A 19,110-nucleotide genomic window follows, 5' to 3' on the forward strand; every position below is an offset into this window, starting at 1 on the left:
CTACCACTGCACATGGGTTTGTTTTTATGACAGTATCTTGACAGCATATCATCGCCCCTTTGCTTTTACCTATTTGGGCTACTATCAATTGCATTTAAAACTGTATAGCCTCCTATTGGCTGCTGCTTTATGTGCATCTTTTGAATTGCAAACAAAAATGGCTGCCAAGCCATCTATTTTTTTATTTATTCATTTATTTATCAGGGACAGTGCACATTGATAAACATTACTGTAAATATGCCAGAGTTAGCCAAGAAGCTATTTTTCATCCGTAGTCCCTGGACATGTACTTTCTACATTTATAGGTCTCTGCTCAGTGTTATACAAAGGGGTTTGTAGTTTGTTCTTGATATTCAGGCAGAGTACTGCAAATGTATTTTGCGTTATAAATCAAACTCTTGAAATGTTCAACAAAAATATAAAAACAATTTAACAGAGAAAATAAAAATTCCCAGGGAATTCATGTCTCTTATTTGGGCTATACTATTTACAATATTTCAGCTATTGTTGTCATTTTTAAGGAATTCCTTTAGGAATTTAATTAACTTCACTTGTGTATAGGCTGTTGACTGCTGCCTTGTCATAGCATATTGGCTCTCCATTTAAAGATGAATTGGCTTAGACCACATGAGCACTAATTGATTGGAATTCATGGAAATACACTAATAGTGATAGAAACATTCTACACAATGCAGTTTGAAAGTAGCAGACTAATACATCTTCTCATACACAACTCCTTTTTGTATATATAAAACATAAGACATCCCATCTAAAGTTTTGTGCACATTATTTGTACTTCTGCAATGTTTCTTCATACCCAATCTAACCTCCAACGCATCAATTAGTATGCAATTCAGTTCATGTACAACCTCAAACCACCTTAGGTTATCAGTTGCTCAAGCTCAGTCACACCAATGTAATTCTGTAATGTTGTATATTGTGATAAAAGCAGACTCCTCTGGGCTTTAGGCAAATCCTTTGTTGGGACTCAACTTAAAGTTTATTTCTGTTTGTCATTTATCGTTCATCAACAGATGGGAACTTGGAAGTAATGGCCACTGGAGATAAGGAGCCGCAGGCCATGAGGTTGGACTCCAGCACGGATTCCAGCACGGATTCCAGCAACGATTCCAGCACTGACTCAAGCTCTGACTCAAGCTCTACCTCTGACTCTTCTGATGAGGGAAAGAAGAAAAAGAAGCAGAAGAAGAATGGCAAGAAGAGAAGCAAAAAAGGGAAGAAGGAAAACAAAAAGGCGAAGACGTCAAAAGGAAAAGGAGAGCGAGGTATAATAAACTAAGACACCTGCTGAATGTATTTAGGTATTAGGTAATTAGGTTATTATTGTGAGCTTAGTGCTTTATACTGGGTTTGGGTTGGGGCATACAATCCCATTGACCAATCATCATCACTCTTATCACCAATGTACTCTTCATCGTGCCGGAGTGTTTGGGGTCTTGGTTGAATGAACTAAAATAGAGACACACCACATGCTTACTAGAGGTGTGAATCTTCACTGGCCTCACGATTCGATTTGAATACGATTCACCTGTCAACGATTCAAATTCCCAACGATCCTCCATGCATCTCAATGTATTGCATCCTCAATTTATGTTATCAATTAATACAAGCAGTCAGATAAATCTGAACTCCCTTTTTTATTTAGAAAGTGCTTTCAAAGATCTGACTGTACAGACTTTAATATAAAAGCTTATTTTCAATACCAGTATCTGTGTGAGCCACCTCACATAAACTTAATAAAAACAAAACTTAAATAATTCTGCAGTGCATTACAAGTGTGTTGTAATCTACAAAAATAAGGTTTTCACATAGCAGCTCAGTGTTTCCCTAGGTTGACTGCTTTGGGGGGGTGAATGGGCAGGGAGATAACTTTTCAGATTATTCCGACATCATGTGAATGCAGCACAAAGCCGATGGCATTTACACTGCCTAGCAGCTACGGACCTTCCCTTACTCATAGCTCTTCTACTATGCAATATCTATGAGCGCACAGCGGACGTTTGATTCTGCGAGGAAGTGCAACCAAACAAAAAGTTGGGGATATTTAAACTTTTAGTGGCGAAGCGCAGCCAGAGAGTACCCGCAGCCAATCAGTAAACTGAGTCCTGACATGTTGACCTATGTTATAAAGAATGTCTTGTTGCCTGAAACACATGAACACGCCTCAGAAAAATGTCATCATTGTGGCGATCTGCAAATAACATTTATTGACATTAATGTATTCTTTATTTTTCAGTGTCTTCCATCTCAGATGTGGTGAGAAGATATCGGCGTGTCCTTAAACTGGTGCAGAGAGGCTTCAAGATGACCAAAGCTTTTAAGAAAGCTCATGTTTCCAGGAATGCTGTGAAAGACACTGCAGCAATTGCTGAAGTGTTCCTGGTGGACAAAAGTGTCCTCGACCAGTTTAAGGGTAAAACCACACTTTTAAAATTAGCCCAACTCTGTCAGAAGAAAATAGTCGGTGAACTGGCAGAAAAGATTGCTGAAATGAAAAGCAACAAACAGCTCATCCCCTTTTCTGTCAGGTAATTCTGAATGTGGGTTGAGCGTTGTTTTTGTTGTGGGGGGGGACGTTTTTTCATTTTGGGAAGCTACTTTGGGGAAGTGTTTTGGCGACCTGTTAATAATTATGTTTAGATGTCCTTTAGTAGGATTGAATGTGGTTCACAACTGTTCAGTGTTTTTACAGTACTTGTAGTATATTATTAAAATAAAAAATCTTTCTTTCTCTGATATGCTGTGTATAGTGTTTGTTTTACTGTACTTTATAGCCTGGTATTGACTTCAGTTATCCAGTGTTCGTGATCAGTTGTGCAAAACATTTCGCTTTATTCCCATGTCTGTTGCATATAATTAGTGGATGAATGTATGTGTTCTGTTGATAGGTTATAGACTTTCTACTGTTCTCAACTGTGTTTCACTTTAATTGGATAGTCCTAACACATGCCTACAAACGCTTAGTGGAGAACCTACTAAAAGTATACTGATAGTCAACTCTAGATTAGTTGACGATCAACAGATAGTGAACTAAACTCTAAAGTTGCTTATCTGTTGATCATCAACTAATGCTTAATGCAATAGTCAACTAAACTCTAAAGTTGCTTATCTGTTGATCATCAACTAATGCTTAATGTAATAGTCAACTGAACTTTAGTTGCTTATCTGTTGATTATCAACTAATGCTTAATGTAATAGTCAACTGAACTTTAGTTGCTTATCGGTTGATCATCAACTAATGCTTAATGTAATAGTCAACTGAACTTTAGTTGCTTATCTGTTGATCATCAACTAATACTTAGTTACTTGTCGGTTTGAACGGTGCTGTTGAATGTCAACTGACACATGTCAACTGATGCACTGTTGACATGCTACTAAATGTCAACTGATGACTTATAGAGTGTTAACTATGGACTATCAAAATAAAGTGTTACCAAAAATGCTTGTTTCATTTTGTAGTCATATTAGTATCTAAGGCTTTTACAGAAGGAATATTGGATATCTCTTTTTATCACTCCATAAATCAGAAAATACTGTCAACAGCCCTAAAATATCCATTTTCGCCATGTTTTAGGTATACAATGTTGTATAATTCAGGCTATGAATGATATATGAACAAACCCTTCTGTAAAAGCCTTCATAATATTGATAGGAATATAACTGGAAGGTTTGGTGTATCTACGTGCTACTGAAGTTGAAATTTCGAACTCAGAGTAGGAGAAAAAACTCATTTTGAGAAAACGACCTTTAAAGATTGCAGTGAGGCGCTAGCTAAACCCTCCTGTTCTTTGGATGACAGCTTGCGCATCGACGCACTCCTTGAAGGTATTTCATGTTCGGGGTCATTTATTTTTTGTCTAACCTTGCTTCGGGCAAGTGACAATTGTTGTCGTCTTCTCTGTGAAAGTTTTTTTCGCCATTCTTTTGCCATTTTGAGATTTCAATTTCTAGCGGAAAGTTAACCAGGAAGTGTTTTAGCACACCACGTGACGCATCTGAACGAATCACGTTGTCAGAAATTGACACCAGCCAATGAGATTTCGTTTCTTGGTTTAAGACCCCTTTGTCCTTTCACGATTGGTTGCTGATACAAAGGAAATGACCATATTTGGATCCGATGAGATTGTGCAGAAGAGACGGAGATTTCCAGCGATACCTGTGATGACATGGTGCACACAGCGGTCGCGGTACTTTATGTTACGTGAGAATGCTAACTTTTGGTGAATTTAGGAGAAATCTACAGACGCAAATAGACAAACTATAGTAAAATAAACACTTAAATGTGTATTTTGTACGTTTTCCTTCCAAAAGCCTGAAAGAAAACATGTTATAGAATCAAAATAGCACAACATCTCAAAATTGACCAGTACTTGAAAAACGATGTTTTTGCCTGCCGTGTCTCGCCTTAACAGAGTTACACATATTTCAAAACGCGAAGTGTAATAACTGCAGTTTGCCTCCCTGTCATCGAGAATGACAAAGTTCCTCAGTGAAGTACAAGCCGATGTTTCTCACTAAATTGTAAGTACAACTTATTAAAAATATCAGTTCAATGCAATGTCGTTTCAGTGTTATTGCATGATGTTAAAATTGGTTTGCCATGAATTTAGTGATGGATTGTAAAAAATTGAAATGTTGCATTTAAGTGTTTTTCAGTTAATATGTTTTTGTTTTAATAAATCAGACACTGATGGTGCAGCACTGTAGGCTACTGTACCTCTTTATATAGACATGTTTTCCTTAACAAATTGTTTTTGAGCTGATCAGGGGGTACTTGGCTGAATTTTGTTTTCTAAGGGGGTACATCAATTGAAAAACGTTTGAGAACCACTACTCTACTGTATATCAAAGTGATATAGCACCATCAAACATTACATTACATTACAGTGCATTTAGCTGACACTTTTATCCAAAGTGAGTTACAATAAGTGCATTCGACCAGGAAGATACAAACTTGAAGAAAACGGAATCATATAAGTACTTCAGGTAGAGCCAAACTGTCTTGAAAGGTACTAAATCAAATAAACCTGTACCTATTACAGACTTGAGTGTATAAGTGATTGGTGACGACCTCCTAACCTATCAGGCTCTCCTCTCCTCTTTCTCTGCTTCGATCTCTCATGCAAAAAGCACTTTCTTTCAAGATAAGATCCAATCTTCCTATTCCAATCCCAAAAAACTATTTTCCATCTTCTCCACCCTCTTGGACCCTCCCAAAGCCCCTTCCCCCTCCTCCCTTCTGTCAAGCGACTTTGTTGACCATTTTGAAAAAAAGGTTGATGATATTCGCTCTTCTTTTTCTGACTCACCTTTACTCACCGCTGGGTCACCAGACCCTCCTTTCACCCACACACTAACCTCCTTTCCCCCTCTCTCTCCAAGTGAGGTTCTTACCCTCATTACCTCTGCGCGTCCTACCACCTGTCCTCTGGACCCTATCCCTTCAAACCTCCTTCAGACTATCGCTCCTGATATTCTACCGTTTCTCACCCATTTCATCAACACTTCTCTAACTTCTGGTCACTTTCCAAACAGTCTCAAGGAGGCAAGAGTAAACCCTCTCCTAAAGAAACCCACTCTCAACCCGTCTGATGTTATAAACTACAGGCCTGTCTCTCTCCTCCCGTTCCTGTCTAAAACACTTGAACGCGCTGTCTTTAAACAGCTCTCCTGTTATCTCCATCAGAACAACCTTCTGGATCCGCACCAGTCTGGTTTCAAGGCAGGTCACTCCACAGAAACTGCCCTCCTTGCTGTCACTGAGGAACTGCACACGGCTAAAGCAGCCTCCCTCTCCTCTGTCATCATCCTTTTGGACCTGTCTGCTGCATTCGACACGGTGAATCATCAGATCCTCCTTCGCACTCTCCAAGAACTTGGAGTTTCAGGCTCTGCACTTTCCCTTCTCACCTCATACCTCAAAGACCGTACCTACAGGGTTACTTGGAGAGGGTCGGAGTCCGACCCTTGTCAATTAACTACAGGGGTCCCTCAGGGCTCTGTTCTTGGTCCCCTCCTCTTCTCCTTGTAAACAAACTCGCTCGGATCAGTCATTGGCCCGCATGGTTTTTCATACCACTGCTACGCTGACGACACCCAATTAATTCTGTCCTTTCCCCGCTCAGAGACCCAGGGCGTCGCACGCATCTCTGCTTGTCTAGCTGACATCTCTCAGTGGATGTCTGCTCACCACCTCAAGCTCAACCTTGACAAGACTGAACTGCTTTTCCTTCTGGGAAAAGATTGTCCCACTCTTGACCTGACAATCAACATCGGCACCTCTGTTGTTTCCCTGACTCAGACTGCAAGGAATCTGGGTGTGACCCTAGATAACAACCTGTCCTTCACTGCAAACATCGCTGCTACAACACGCTGCTGCAGATACACGCTTTACAACATCCGGAGGATACGTCCCCAGCTGACCCAGAAAGCGACGCAGGTTCTGGTCCAGATTCTCGTCATCTCACGCCTAGACTACTGCAACTCCCTCCTGGCTGGTCTACCTGCATGTGCCATCTGACCTCTGCAGCTCATCCAGAATGCAGCTGCTCGTCTGGTCTTCAACCTTCCTAAATTCTCCCACACCACTCCGCTCCTCCGCTCCCTTCACTGGCTTCCGGTAACTGCTAGAATCCACTTCAAGACAATGGTACTTGCGTACCATGCTGCGAATGGATCTGGCCCTTCCTACATCCAGGACATGGTTAAACCGTACACCCCAGCACGTGCACTCCGCTCTGCATCAGCCAAACAGCTCGCTGCACCCTCACTGCGAGGGGGACCCAAGTTTCCATCAGCAAAAAAACGTGGGTTTGCTATCCTGGCTCCAAAATGGTGGAATGAGCTCCCCATTGAAATCAGGGCAGCAGAAAGCTTACACATCTTCCGGCGCAGATTGAAAACTCATCTCTTTCGACTCCGCTTCGAGCGATAGAATTACTAACAAAAAAGATATATACTAATAAAGGACTGGCTTATCTAAAGCCAGTTGAGTAGCACTTGAAATGTTTTGGCTCTATGAAACCTGATGTATTTATATGATTCTGTTTTCTTCAAGTTTGTATTTTGTTGGTCGAACGCACTTATTGTAAGTCGCTTTGGATAAAAGCGTCAGCTAAATGCAATGTAATGTAATGTAATGTGTATGTTTTCACATTATAGACATGAACAGACAAGTGAATATCAAGTGATTTTATTTAGTTTTCAAAATTCTGGCACATGTGTGTTAAGAGTCTGTATTGGCACCAGAGAGAAGACTGAAAAATAAAAACCAGGGCTGTGAACCAGTGGGAGAAGTGAAGAAAATAAACTGGTAATTTATTTGGGGATTGGCTGCCAGGACCTCTTCAAACCAGAAGTGGAACTCAGACAGTTTGACGTAGACCCCGGGGTAGTTTGGCTCGGCACATCCCTGACCCCATGTCACCAGGCCATGCACCTCTCCGTTACACACCAGAGGGCTGCCAGGGTCACCCTCTTGCTGCTGTTGCAGCTGTTGCCGCTGTTGCAGCTGTTGCAGCTGTGGCAGCAAAAATCAATGCAGGTGTTGCAGCTGTTGCTGCTGTTGCAGCAAAATGCAATGCAGGTGTTGCAGGGGTTGCCGCTGTTGCAGCAAAATTAAATGCAGGTGTTACCGCTGTTGCGGGTGTTGCAGCTGTGGCAGCAAAAATCAATGCAGGTGTTGCAGCTGTTGCAGGGGTTTCCGCTGTTGCAGCAAAATGCAATGCAGCTGTTGCAGGGGTTGCCGCTGTTGCAGCTGTTGCTGCAAAAATCAATACAGGTGTTGCCGCTGTTGCAGGTGTTGCAGCTGTGGCAGCAAAAATCAATGCAGGTGTTGCCGCTGTTGCAGGTGTTGCAGCTGTGGCAGCACAAATCAATGCAGGTGTTGCAGCTGTTGCAGGGGTTGCCGCTGTTGCAGCAACATTCAATGCAGCTGTTGCAGGAGTTGCCGCTGTTGCCGCTGTTGCGGCAAAATGAAATGCAGGTGTTGCCGCTGTTGCAGGTGTTGCAACTGTGGCAGCAAAAATCAATGCAGCTGTTGCAGGGGTTGCCGCTGTTGCCGCTGTTGCAACAACAATTAATGCAGGTGTTGCAGCTGTTGCAGGGGTTGCCGCTGTTGCAGCAAAATGCAATGCAGGGGTTGCTGGGGTTGCCGCTGTTGCAGGTGTTGCAGCTGTGGCAGCAAAAATTAATGCAGGTGTTGCAGCTGTTGCAGGGGTTGCCGCTGTGGCAGCAAAAATCAATGCAGGTATTGCCGCTGTTGCAGGTGTTGCAGCTGTGGCAGCAAAAATCAATGCAGGTCTTGCAGCTGTTGCAGGGGTTGCCGCTGTTGCAGCAAAATTCAATGCAGGGGTTGCAGGGGTTGCCGCTGTTGCAGCTGTTGCTGCAAACATCAATGCAGGTGTTGCCGCTGTTGCAGGGGTCGCCGCTGTTGCAGCAACAATTAATGCAGGTGTTGCCGCTGTTGCAGGGGTTGCCGCTGTTGCAGCAAAATGCAATGCAGCTGTTGCAGGGGTTGCCGCTGTTACCACTGTTGCAGCAAAATTAAATGCAGGTGTTGCCGGTGTTGCAGGTGTTGCAGCTGTGGCAGCAAAATTCAATGCAGCTGTTGCAGGAGTTGCCGCTGTTGCAGCAAAATTAAATGCAGGTGTTGCCGCTGTTGCAGGTGTTGCAGCTGTGGCAGCAAAACTCAATGCAGGTGTTGCAGGGGTTGCCACTGTTGCAGCTGTTGCTGCAAAAATCAATGCAGATGTTGCCGCTGTTGCAGGGGTTGCCGCTGTTGCTGCAAAAATCAATGCAGGTGTTGCCGCTGTTGCAGGTGTTGCAGCTGTTGCAGCAAAAAGTAATGCAGGTGTTACCGCTGTTGCAGCAACATGCAATGCAGCTGTTGCAGGGGTTGCCGCTGTTGCAGCAAAATTAAATGCAGGTGTTGCCGCTGTTGCAGGTGTTGCAGCTGTGGCAGCAAAAATCAATGCAGGTGTTGCAGCTGTTGCAGGAGTTGCCGCTGTTGCAGCAAAATGCAATGCAGGGGTTGCAGGGGTTGCCGCTGTTGCAGCTGTTGCTGCAAAAATCAATGCAGGTGTCCTCATTTTGTGTTCGCCCACTTCGGCCCAACACCCCGTGGTTATGTCATCTGTGCACCTTATTTAAAATGTGGACCAAGGACTTACGGTTGGAGGGCAAGGTACGCAGGACCCAAATGCAGAAAATAGGTTTGAAAGCAGGAATCCTTTATTTCCAGAACTAGGCCAGGCAAACAAAGTCAAAACTAGGCAAGGCAAACCATAAAGTCACTCAGAACATATACCCTTCCAACAACGTTAAGAATCTCACCATGACAGACAGAAAAAACAGAACTGAAATGCACACAACACTAATCACATGAACAAGACACAGGTGGGGAGGGAGGAGAAAACGCAGGGGCATTTTAACACATGATATAAGGCTGAATTGGGGTGTTTTTTGTGTCCCTCCTAATCATTTTATCTCGCTCTTATCTGCAGTGTTCAACCCATTGTACCTCCAGTGTGTGGAAGACCCCATCCTTTCTCACAAGGACTGCGATGGCTCCTACCCCGGCCTGATCACTGACCGCATGGTGTGCGCTGGATACCTGGAGGGAGGCATGGATGCTTGTCAGGTATTTTCAAACAATTACACGGCACATACAATGAGGTTATATTGAATGAGTTGAAGGGAATAAAGTGATGTCTCTCTCCTGCTCAGGGTGACTCTGGTGGTCCTCTGCTGTGTAACGGAGATCTGCAGGGTGTCGTGTCCTGGGGCCAGGGCTAAGCTCAACCCAACTACCCGGGCGTTTCAGGGGTGACATTTACACAAAAAAATATATATAAACCACAGTCAAACAAGAACAGCTAATGTCAATAAACAGAAACGTTTCACAACATTGCATTAGCTTGAGGGCAATTGAAGTGGCAACCCTTGGTTTTGAAAAGATAAGCTAACAAAAGTCTATTAAATGTTCATTATCTCAATTTGTTTTAAAGATTTTCCTAACGAGTGTGTAGTTTCAAAACACATTTTTAATATACAGCAAGATGTTCCTTTAGTAATCGTTGGTCCCATTTACAGTACAATAAAGGACGTGCTTGGCTTCCTCTCCTTAGACCTTACTCCCTTTTACAGTGTTTTATTTAGTTAATTAAGGTGTATTGTAAATGTCTTGTTTCAGTGTTGGGTTATACTTAGCTTCAGCCTCTCGTGTCATATCTGCTTCCAAAAAAACGACATGTCAATAGTCCAAATGCCAAAGTCAAGGCTTATTCTGCAATCCACTGACTTCACAGTGATTATGTCCAATTCTTATCTAAATGTGTATTGTGCTTTTCCTTAAACACACGTTGCCAAACAATCTCTCAATAAGATTTCCATCAAAATAAGACACACAAACTGTAGCTTTTACCAGATAACCTCTGCATAGATACGGGCTATATGAGAACACTTGCCATTAGTTCAAAGACTACTGTTTTGCTCAAAATGAGATTAAGTACCTGATAAGAGAGTGATTTATGACCCCCATAAACCTTAGTCCCACCTCCCTTTGATGTGGCACCTTTCACTCTGATATCTCTGACCTTTGACCATCTTATCTTTTATGACTTGTTTGTTTATTGTTGTATTGCCCTCCTCATAAAGGATATTGCTCAATAGGGGGTGATAAGACTATTGCCCCTTTGATGTGACACCTGTTGTAGTATCCCCTAGTAAGCCATTATAGTCAATGATGATAATACGACTTGTTTTGGTCACCTGTTGTGGTTGTAATGCCCTCTATAAGGGTGTTGCTCAATAGGGGGTGATAAGACCCACACTGCTGCACCTACGTCAGAGCCCTAAACCCTCACACACCTCCTCACACACCCCCCTCCCACCCTGCTGCACTTATGAACACAGAGGGGGGTCTTTGAGTTTTTACCTGCAACTATGTCTCTGAAAGGTGTCCACAGTGTTGTTTTAAAAAAATAAGTAATGTTTTCAGATAATCTAGTTCCTTTCTCGCAGTAAGGATAAGAATAATTGACAGAGAGGGTGTAAAAATCCGCGCACAAGCGAAAGCCCTTTACTTAAATTTAACAACTCACCCTATACTCTTAACAAAAGTTTTTGAGATAACAAGGTCTCCACTATTAGACCTCAGGGTTGCTCACACACAAGGCTAGTGCTTGTTTTAAGTTTAGCTTAGAAAATATATTACTTTAAAATAGCATCTAAAGCAGACAGCTATAGGGGCTAGAGGAAGTATTTCCTCTCAATAAAACTGATAAGATTATATTTTGTAGCGATGAAGTGTAAAGTGAATGTTCCCCTTAAAAACTCCAGCAGACAGACAGAGGAAGAATCTATTTCGTGCAGACCTGAACATGACAGAGAACGATAAGGAGGGGGGTTCATTTATTTACAAGTCCCAGTTTACCCCTTTACTCTTATCAATGTTTTTGAGATAACTATGAGCGGCCATGTACGCCAAAATTCAAACTAACCTCGCGCACACACTACTGAAAAGATCTGGCCTTGCACACACACTACTGAAATACTCTCACATTCACTACTGACAACCCAGTCTCACTGCATTTCGTGTTATAGTCATGACATTTAATCTATTGATTCGTGTTCACCAACACGATTTTCCCCTTTTTTTCGTGTCACACAGAACGATTTTAAAAGCAATGTATTTCTATTGGTAGTATGTTTCGTGCCTGCAGCACGTCTTTTTGTCCATTCGGGTCTTGGAAGACCGGAAGCTGTATGGTTCATAAAAACATGTTCTTACTCAATATCAAGCCACGATTATTGTTTTTATTTTAAATCATATAATGTCGGACTTTTTTTGTCATCTGTGAGGAAAAGAAATGGGGCTCAGAGCCTCAGAATACTGAAATCTGTATTTTTTTAAATCTTTTTTTCCATTTGTTATTCTTTTCTAAATAACACACTGTTATTTACTCACCAACAACACACAATTATCCTTGCTTTTATTTATTTGTTTAATTCCATAATCTTGGGCTTTTTTGGCCTCCGTCAGGAACTGAATATCAAAATAAAAAATAACCGGAAACAGACGTAGGACATTTCGAACATCATTGCAATACACAGCCACTGAACTGATTACCCAAGATCCTCAGCTATGGCTTAAGCTCGCTGATTGGATGTTTTAGCTGCAATGCATGTAGGGTTATGGTGTTAATGTAATTATGAAATCCGAAAAACCTTTTTTTTTAAAGAAAATAATATTTTATTCCGAGTGTTTTTCACGATTCTTGTGTTATGTCACGTTTTTTTGTTTTGTATGTCTTGTTATGGGTGTTTTGCTGTTCTCCCTGTCATGTTTTCCTCCTTGTATATTGTCTGGTCCTTCTCCCTGTGTTTTCCTCCCTGTTCTTAGTTTCCCCGGTGTGTCTAATTGTCTGATTGTGTTCACCTGTATCCCTTGTGTGTGTCCTGTGCTCATCATCACAAGCCCCACCCCTGATTGTTTTCACCTGTGTCTTGTTGTCATGTGTTTAAATCCCCCTGTCTCCCAGTGCTCAGTGTCAGTTTGTCTTGTCTCTTGCCATGGTCAGGTCTATGCTCTCTGTGCTCTTGAAAAGTTTTGTTCCTCACTATGTGAGCGATTTTCCTTTTGTTCTAATTTGTTGTCATCTCATCCTGAGATTAGTTAGTGACCATTTTTTGTTCATCTTGCTGTTTTTTGGAAAAGTAAAGTATCTTACCAATACTTTACCTCTGTCTCCCGGGTCGTGCAATTGGGTCCTACCTCCTGAGTGCCTGAGTTCTTAACAGAACGAACTGACCTCTTAACAGATCTGTTAAGAATCAGAATTAGCTTAGAAAATATATTACTTTACAATGGCATCTAAAACAGGCAGCTATAGGGGCTAGAGGAAGTATTTTCTCTCAATAAAACGGATAAGATTATATTGTGTAGCAATGAAGTGTAAAGTGAAGGTTCCCCTTAAAAACTCCAGCAGACAGACAGAGGAAGAATCTATTTTGTGCAGACCTGAACATGACAGAGAACGATAAGGAGGGGGATTCATTTCTTTACAAGTCCCAGTTCACCCCTTTACTCTTATCAATGTGTTTGAGATAACTATGAGGGTTTCCCGTTGGTTCCAGAAATAACGTTAACGTAGATATTGCAATATGGTTTGTTGAGCTGGAGTTGATTATTGAAGCTTACTGGTTAACGTTCATCATATTAAACAAACTAACACAAATCTTGTTGTTTTTATTAATATTATTACCAATACTTACTTAGCATTTTATTGTCAGTACACCGGAGAAACCGACTTGTGGCAGCAGAACGTGAACATGTAACTTAATGCCTGCATTTAAGGATGAAAAATGGCTCAGTCAATGCTTTAGGGACAAGGAAATGATTTTTTAAATATTAGATATGACGTTATGTGTTAAAGATGTTTGTCATTTACCCTAACGTGTGTGTTACAAATTAATGTGAATATGGCATAGGACAAATATATAATTTGAATGTCTCATGAAAAAAGATTCCAAAATAACAGTAAAATAAAAAGGACCCCAACTATACAATAATACGCAATCCAACTGATAAGATACAGTAAGGGCTGTGATATCCAGCACTTTTTATCAGGATAACAAACAAATTATGACATGACGTTTGCATGTAAAAAAGTCTGTGACCAACACATGTTACTTTACATATATATATATACTTTTTTGCCCCACTGTATGTATATACTATCTGTTTGTTTAAAATGTCCAGGTGATGCAGACAGACCAGAGGATGCTGAACACGAGAGACAGACCTATATTCCTAAAAGCAGTGAACTTCATCATGGAGTCAAAGGTACAAAGACCCCTTTCATACCGTACAAAGAATCGAGCAACGTTCTGGTTTAAATAGATAAAGTAACAACTATAATACACTGATATACATTCCATTAAACATGACTAAATACTGACATCAGGGAAGTTGAGTGTTCCTTGCTTGTAAAAAGTTAAATTTCGATTTTACTAAGCAACATGATTTTTTTTGTCAGCTTTCACATTTCAATGTATTTAAGGCAATTATTATTTTACATTGTGAGAATTGCTTCCATTTGTCTCTACATATTGTCTGTAAAAGACGTGGTAAAAGTGGTTCTTGCAGTGAGACAACCGAACAGCATGATACTACATTTACATTAAGTTCTGATAACAGTTGACTATTATTTTAATAATAACATATATTTTAATGTTGATTAACTGCAGACTGTTCATTCATAATCTGATTATCTTTGTAGTACAATGTGATGAATTTAAAAAACACATTAAAATAAAAGATATATTATTTCTACAGCCGCTTAATAAACAAACCTCTTTCATAAATAACACACTTGCTCTGCAATAATTAGGTTTTATGTTTCATACCTGAAGGACACAACTGCCACACCGTTTTCTCCGAGGAGCAAGAAGAAAATGAAAAGCTGATATGAGATTAAAGACCAATACAGGACATTCACTAAGAAATTACACTTTTTTTGTGAACACAAGGATCTGCACACTGAATAGTGTGTAGTCAAACAGAACCATCATTTGTTTGTGACAGCTGAATGAACAGTATGGGCTCACATAAGCAGTTTGGTGGTTTTCTTCATCAGGCCTGGTCCTCCTCCCAGAGAAAGACCGCTCCACCTCAGTCTTCTCCGGCCAAACCCACAGACAGGACATCCATCACACTGAGGTTCCTCCCAAAGTCTCTGCAGCTCTCTGGATACCACGCTGTCTCAATTGATCCACACTGTGAATATGAGAGGGGAACATTTGTGTAATAAATGCTTGTGTTATAAGTGGCTCAGTTTTATTTTATTTTAAATAAACAATACTATTACTGTATTTTAATGACGGAAAGTTTAATTTAAAAGAAGAGGCCCCAAAAATAAAGATTGATATACCAATAAATGTAGTTTATTATTTATTGTTTAAAGTAGATATAACTGGTACTTAAGAGTTTTAATACAGTCTGGTTGCAGAGGAGGCACACAGGTAAGTATTATTAAAAGTATAATTAAGTGACAGTAAAAAATCAATAACTAAAATCAAGCAAAAATGTAAATCTTTGCTGGATCCACAGTTGAATTTACCACATATTATATATTTTAGAAACCTGAAGGCATTTATAGATTTGTATGCAAGTATTATCCCATCCATCCATCCATCTTCTCCCGCTTATCCGTGGTCGGGTCGCGGGGGTAGCAGTTCCAGCAGAGAGCCCCACACTTTATTTTCCCTGGCCACATCAACCAGCTCTGACTGGGCGATCCCAAGGCGCTCCCAGGCCAGCGAAGACATATAATCCCTCCACCTGGTCCTAGGTCTACCCCTTGGTCTCTTCCCAGCTGCACGTGCCTGGAACACCTCCCTAGGGAGGCGCCCAGGTGGCATCCTAACTAGGTGCCCGAACCACCTCAACTGGCTCCTTTCAACGCGAAGGAGGAGCGGTTCAACTCCAAGTCCCTCCCGGATGACCGAACTTCTCACCTTATCGCTAAGGGAGACACCAGCCACCCTGCGGAGAAAACCCATCTCGGCCGCTTGTATCCACGATCTTGTTCTTTCGGTCAGGACCCATCCTTCATGACCAAAGGTGAGGGTGGGAACGAAAATGGCCCGGTAGACAGAGAGCTTTGCCTTCTGGCTCAGCTCCGTTTTCGTCACAGCGTACTCCCAGGCCCCCTCCAGGATCCTTGCGAGAGTAAAAAGCTGATCCGTCGTTCCACGACCAGGACGGAATCCGCATTGTTCCTCCTCAATCTGAGGTTCGACAATCGGCCTGACCCTCCTTTCGAGTACCTTAGAGTAAACACACACACACACACACACATGCACGCGCGCACACACACACACACACACACACACACACACACACACTACTGAAAACATCTGGCCTTGCACACTCACTACTGAAATACTCTCACATTCACTACTGAACACCTCACACACACACAACTGAAAATTAACCTCACGCACATACTCTGCAAAACATTTTACTGAAAGATTATCAGTAGGGAATGTGCATGTGTTTCACCTATGTGTGTGAGGGGGATTCTTGCTGTAACGGAAGTCATTGTAATGAAGAGTAAGTAACAAAGAACAAAGCTGCAGTAGGCGGCAATAATTCTCGTCTACTCTATTTGGAAGTCGCCATTAAATAAGAAGAATGAAACAGAAGGTCCAATTCAGCATGGATTTATAGAGAAACAGCACCGCTGTTACGGTGTGTGAAGCAGGTAGGACCCAAACGCAGATTAACGTACAAATAATTCCTTTATTTCAAGGCTATGCTGACAAATACAGAACACTCACCGAGGACAAGCCAATACACAAGACAACCCGACAAAGAGAGACAGAAAACACACAACTTAAATACACCCAGAACTAATCACATAAACACGAGACAGGTGAGGAGGGAGGAGAAAACACATAGGTACCAGGTGAATACAATTGGGTAATCAGAGAGGGAAACCGACAGAAAGCAAACAGGCAGGAAACGGGGGTGAACACTTTACAAAATAAAATAGGAAACCCAAAGATGGAAAAGGACACGAAAAATACTAACACAGACAAATCCTAACAGTACCCCCCCCTCAAGGGACGGATCCCAGACGTCCCAAAACAAAAAACAAAAATACAAAAACTCAAGCAGGGTGGGTGGAGGGGGTCCGGAGGAGGGACGCATCACTAAGCCACCAGGGTGGGAGGAGGGGGTCAGGAGGACGGGACTGAACTGACCGCCCAGGGGCAAGGCAGAGGACCAGGAAGGGGTCTCGGGCGGACGGCCCGGGGGCAAGGCAGAGGACCAGGAAGGGGTCTCGGGCGGACGGCCCGGGGGTAAGGCAGAGTCCAAAAAGGGGGATTCGGGCGGACGGCCCGGGGGCAAGGCAGAGGACCAGGAAGGGGTCTCGGGCGGACGGCCCGGGGGTAAGGCGGAGTCCAAAAAGGGGGACTCGGGCGGACGGCCCGGGGGCAAGACAGAGTCCAAGGTGGGGACCATGGAGGGGCGAAGGCAGCGGCAGGAAGAGTCAGGGGGCCGGGCCCGAGGGCGAGGACCGCTGCACTCAGGGGGCCGGGCTCGAGGGCGAAGACCAGACAGCTCCGCAGGCCGGGCAGGAAGGTGCTGACGGGACAGTGCCGGAGGCCGGGCAGGACCCGGTGTCGGAGCTGGTGGGACAGGCCTCGGCAGGATCCCCCACGGAAGAGGACCAGGACACGGGATTGGCAGGACCCCCGGCAGGAGAGCAGTCGGTGGGGCTTCCAACAGCACAGGACAAAGGGTTGGCAGGACCCCCAACGGGACAGGACAAAGGGTTGGCAGGACCCCCGGCAGGAGAGTAGTCGGCGGGGCCTCCAACGGCACAGGACTAAGAGTTGGCAGGACCCCCGGCAGGAGAGGAGTCGGTGGGGCCTCCAACGGCACAGGACAAAGGGTTGGCAGGACCCCCGGCAGGAGAGTAGTCGGCGGGACCTCCAACGAGACAGGACAAGGAGCTGGCAGGTCCCCCGGCAGGAGAGTAGACGGCGGGACCCCCAACGGGACAGGACAAAGGGTTGGCAGGACCCCCGGCAGGAGAGTAGTCGGCGGGACCCCCAACGGGACAGGACAAAGGGTTGGCAGGACCCCCGGCAGGAGAGCAGACGGCGGGACCCCCAACGGGACAGGACAAAGGGCCGGCAGGACCCCCGGCAGGAGAGCAGTCGGCGGGGCCTCCAACGGCACAGGACAAAGGGTTGGCAGGACCCCCGGCAGGAGAGTAGTCGGCGGGACCTCCAACGAGACAGGACAAGGAGCTGGCAGGACCCCCGGCAGGAGAGTAGACGGCGGGACCCCCAACGGGACAGGACAAAGGGTTGGCAGGACCCCCGACAGGAGAGTAGTCGGTGGGGCCTCCAACGGCACAGGACTAAGAGTTGGCAGGACCCCCGGCAGGAGAGTAGGCGGCGGGACCTCCAACGGGACAGGACACAGGGTTGGCAGGACCCCCGGCAGGAGAGCAGTCAGTGGGACCTCCAACGGCACAGGACATGGGGTTGGCAGGACCCCCGGCAGAAGAGTAGTCTGTGGGACCTCCAACGGCACAGGACCTGGGGTTGGCAGGACCCCCGGCAGAAGAGTAGTCTGCGGGACCTCCAACAGCACTTCAGTAGGGACTTTAGATGGGACTAGAGAAGGGACTAGAAAAGGGACTAGGAAAGTGACCTGAGGAGGGACTAGGGAAGGGACTAGAGAAGGGACTACAGAAGGGACCAGAGGAGGAACTAGAGAACGAAACTCGAGAGGAGACTCGAGAGGGGAACTAGAGAGGGGACTTGAGGAGAGACTAAAGGAGGGAACTGGAGAGGGGACTCCAGAGGGGACTAGAGGAGAGACTAGAGGAGGGACTAGAGAAGGGAACTTGAGAGGGGACTCGAGAGGCGAACTAGAGAGGGGACTCGAGGAGGGACTAAAGGAGGGAACTGGAGAGGGGACTCCAGAGGGGACTAGAGGAGGGACTAGAGAAGGGAACTTGAGAGGGGACTCGAGAGGCGAACTAGAGAGGGGACTCGAGGAGGGACTAAAGGAGGGACCAGAGGAGGGACTAAAGGAGGGAACTCGAGAGGGAACTTGAGGGGGAACTGGAGATGGGACCGTGGCTGCTGGGACCGGCACTGGAGCCGGAACCATGGCTGCAGGGCAGGGAACCGGAACACGGATCCATGGCTGTGTGGGGTGGTACTGGAGCACGGTACCATGGCTATGTGGGATGGTACTGGGGCACGGAACCATGGCTGCTGGGGCCAGAACTGGGTCCGTAACCATGGCTGCTGGGGGCTGAACTGGTTCTGGAACCCTGGCTCTTTGGGCTCGTGCTGCCAATCTGGCCTTGCGACCCCTTCCTTTAGGAGCCGTTTGGAGGCTCCGTGGACCTCCAAAGGCCAGACGAGTACCAGCGAATGGCTCCTGGACAGTAGCAAACACTGGGTGAGAAGCAGGGGCTGACGCCAGACGGACCACACCAATGCGTGTGGTATCAAAACAGGAGTTGGGAGACCTGGGTCTGTCAGGATCGGGAA

The 19,110-nt window shown here is 44.5% G+C and overlaps 1 protein-coding gene across 1 annotated transcript in view; it reads left to right on the forward strand.

Annotated features, from left to right (window-relative positions):
* LOC139435411 (trypsin-2-like) overlaps window positions 1–9,823 on the forward strand; it is a 515,038-nt gene extending 505,215 nt beyond the window's left edge. The window contains exons 4-5 of the mRNA XM_071206070.1: window positions 9,525–9,661; window positions 9,748–9,823. Coding sequence (XP_071062171.1) covers window positions 9,525–9,661; window positions 9,748–9,816 — 206 coding nt within the window. The 3' untranslated portion in view covers window positions 9,817–9,823. The remainder of the gene's footprint in view (window positions 1–9,524; window positions 9,662–9,747) is intronic.
* The last annotated feature ends 9,287 nt before the right edge of the window (window positions 9,824–19,110 follow it).

This window comes from Pseudochaenichthys georgianus, chromosome 16, assembly GCF_902827115.2.
Source record: "Pseudochaenichthys georgianus chromosome 16, fPseGeo1.2, whole genome shotgun sequence".
Classification (NCBI taxonomy): Eukaryota; Metazoa; Chordata; class Actinopteri; order Perciformes; family Channichthyidae; genus Pseudochaenichthys; species Pseudochaenichthys georgianus.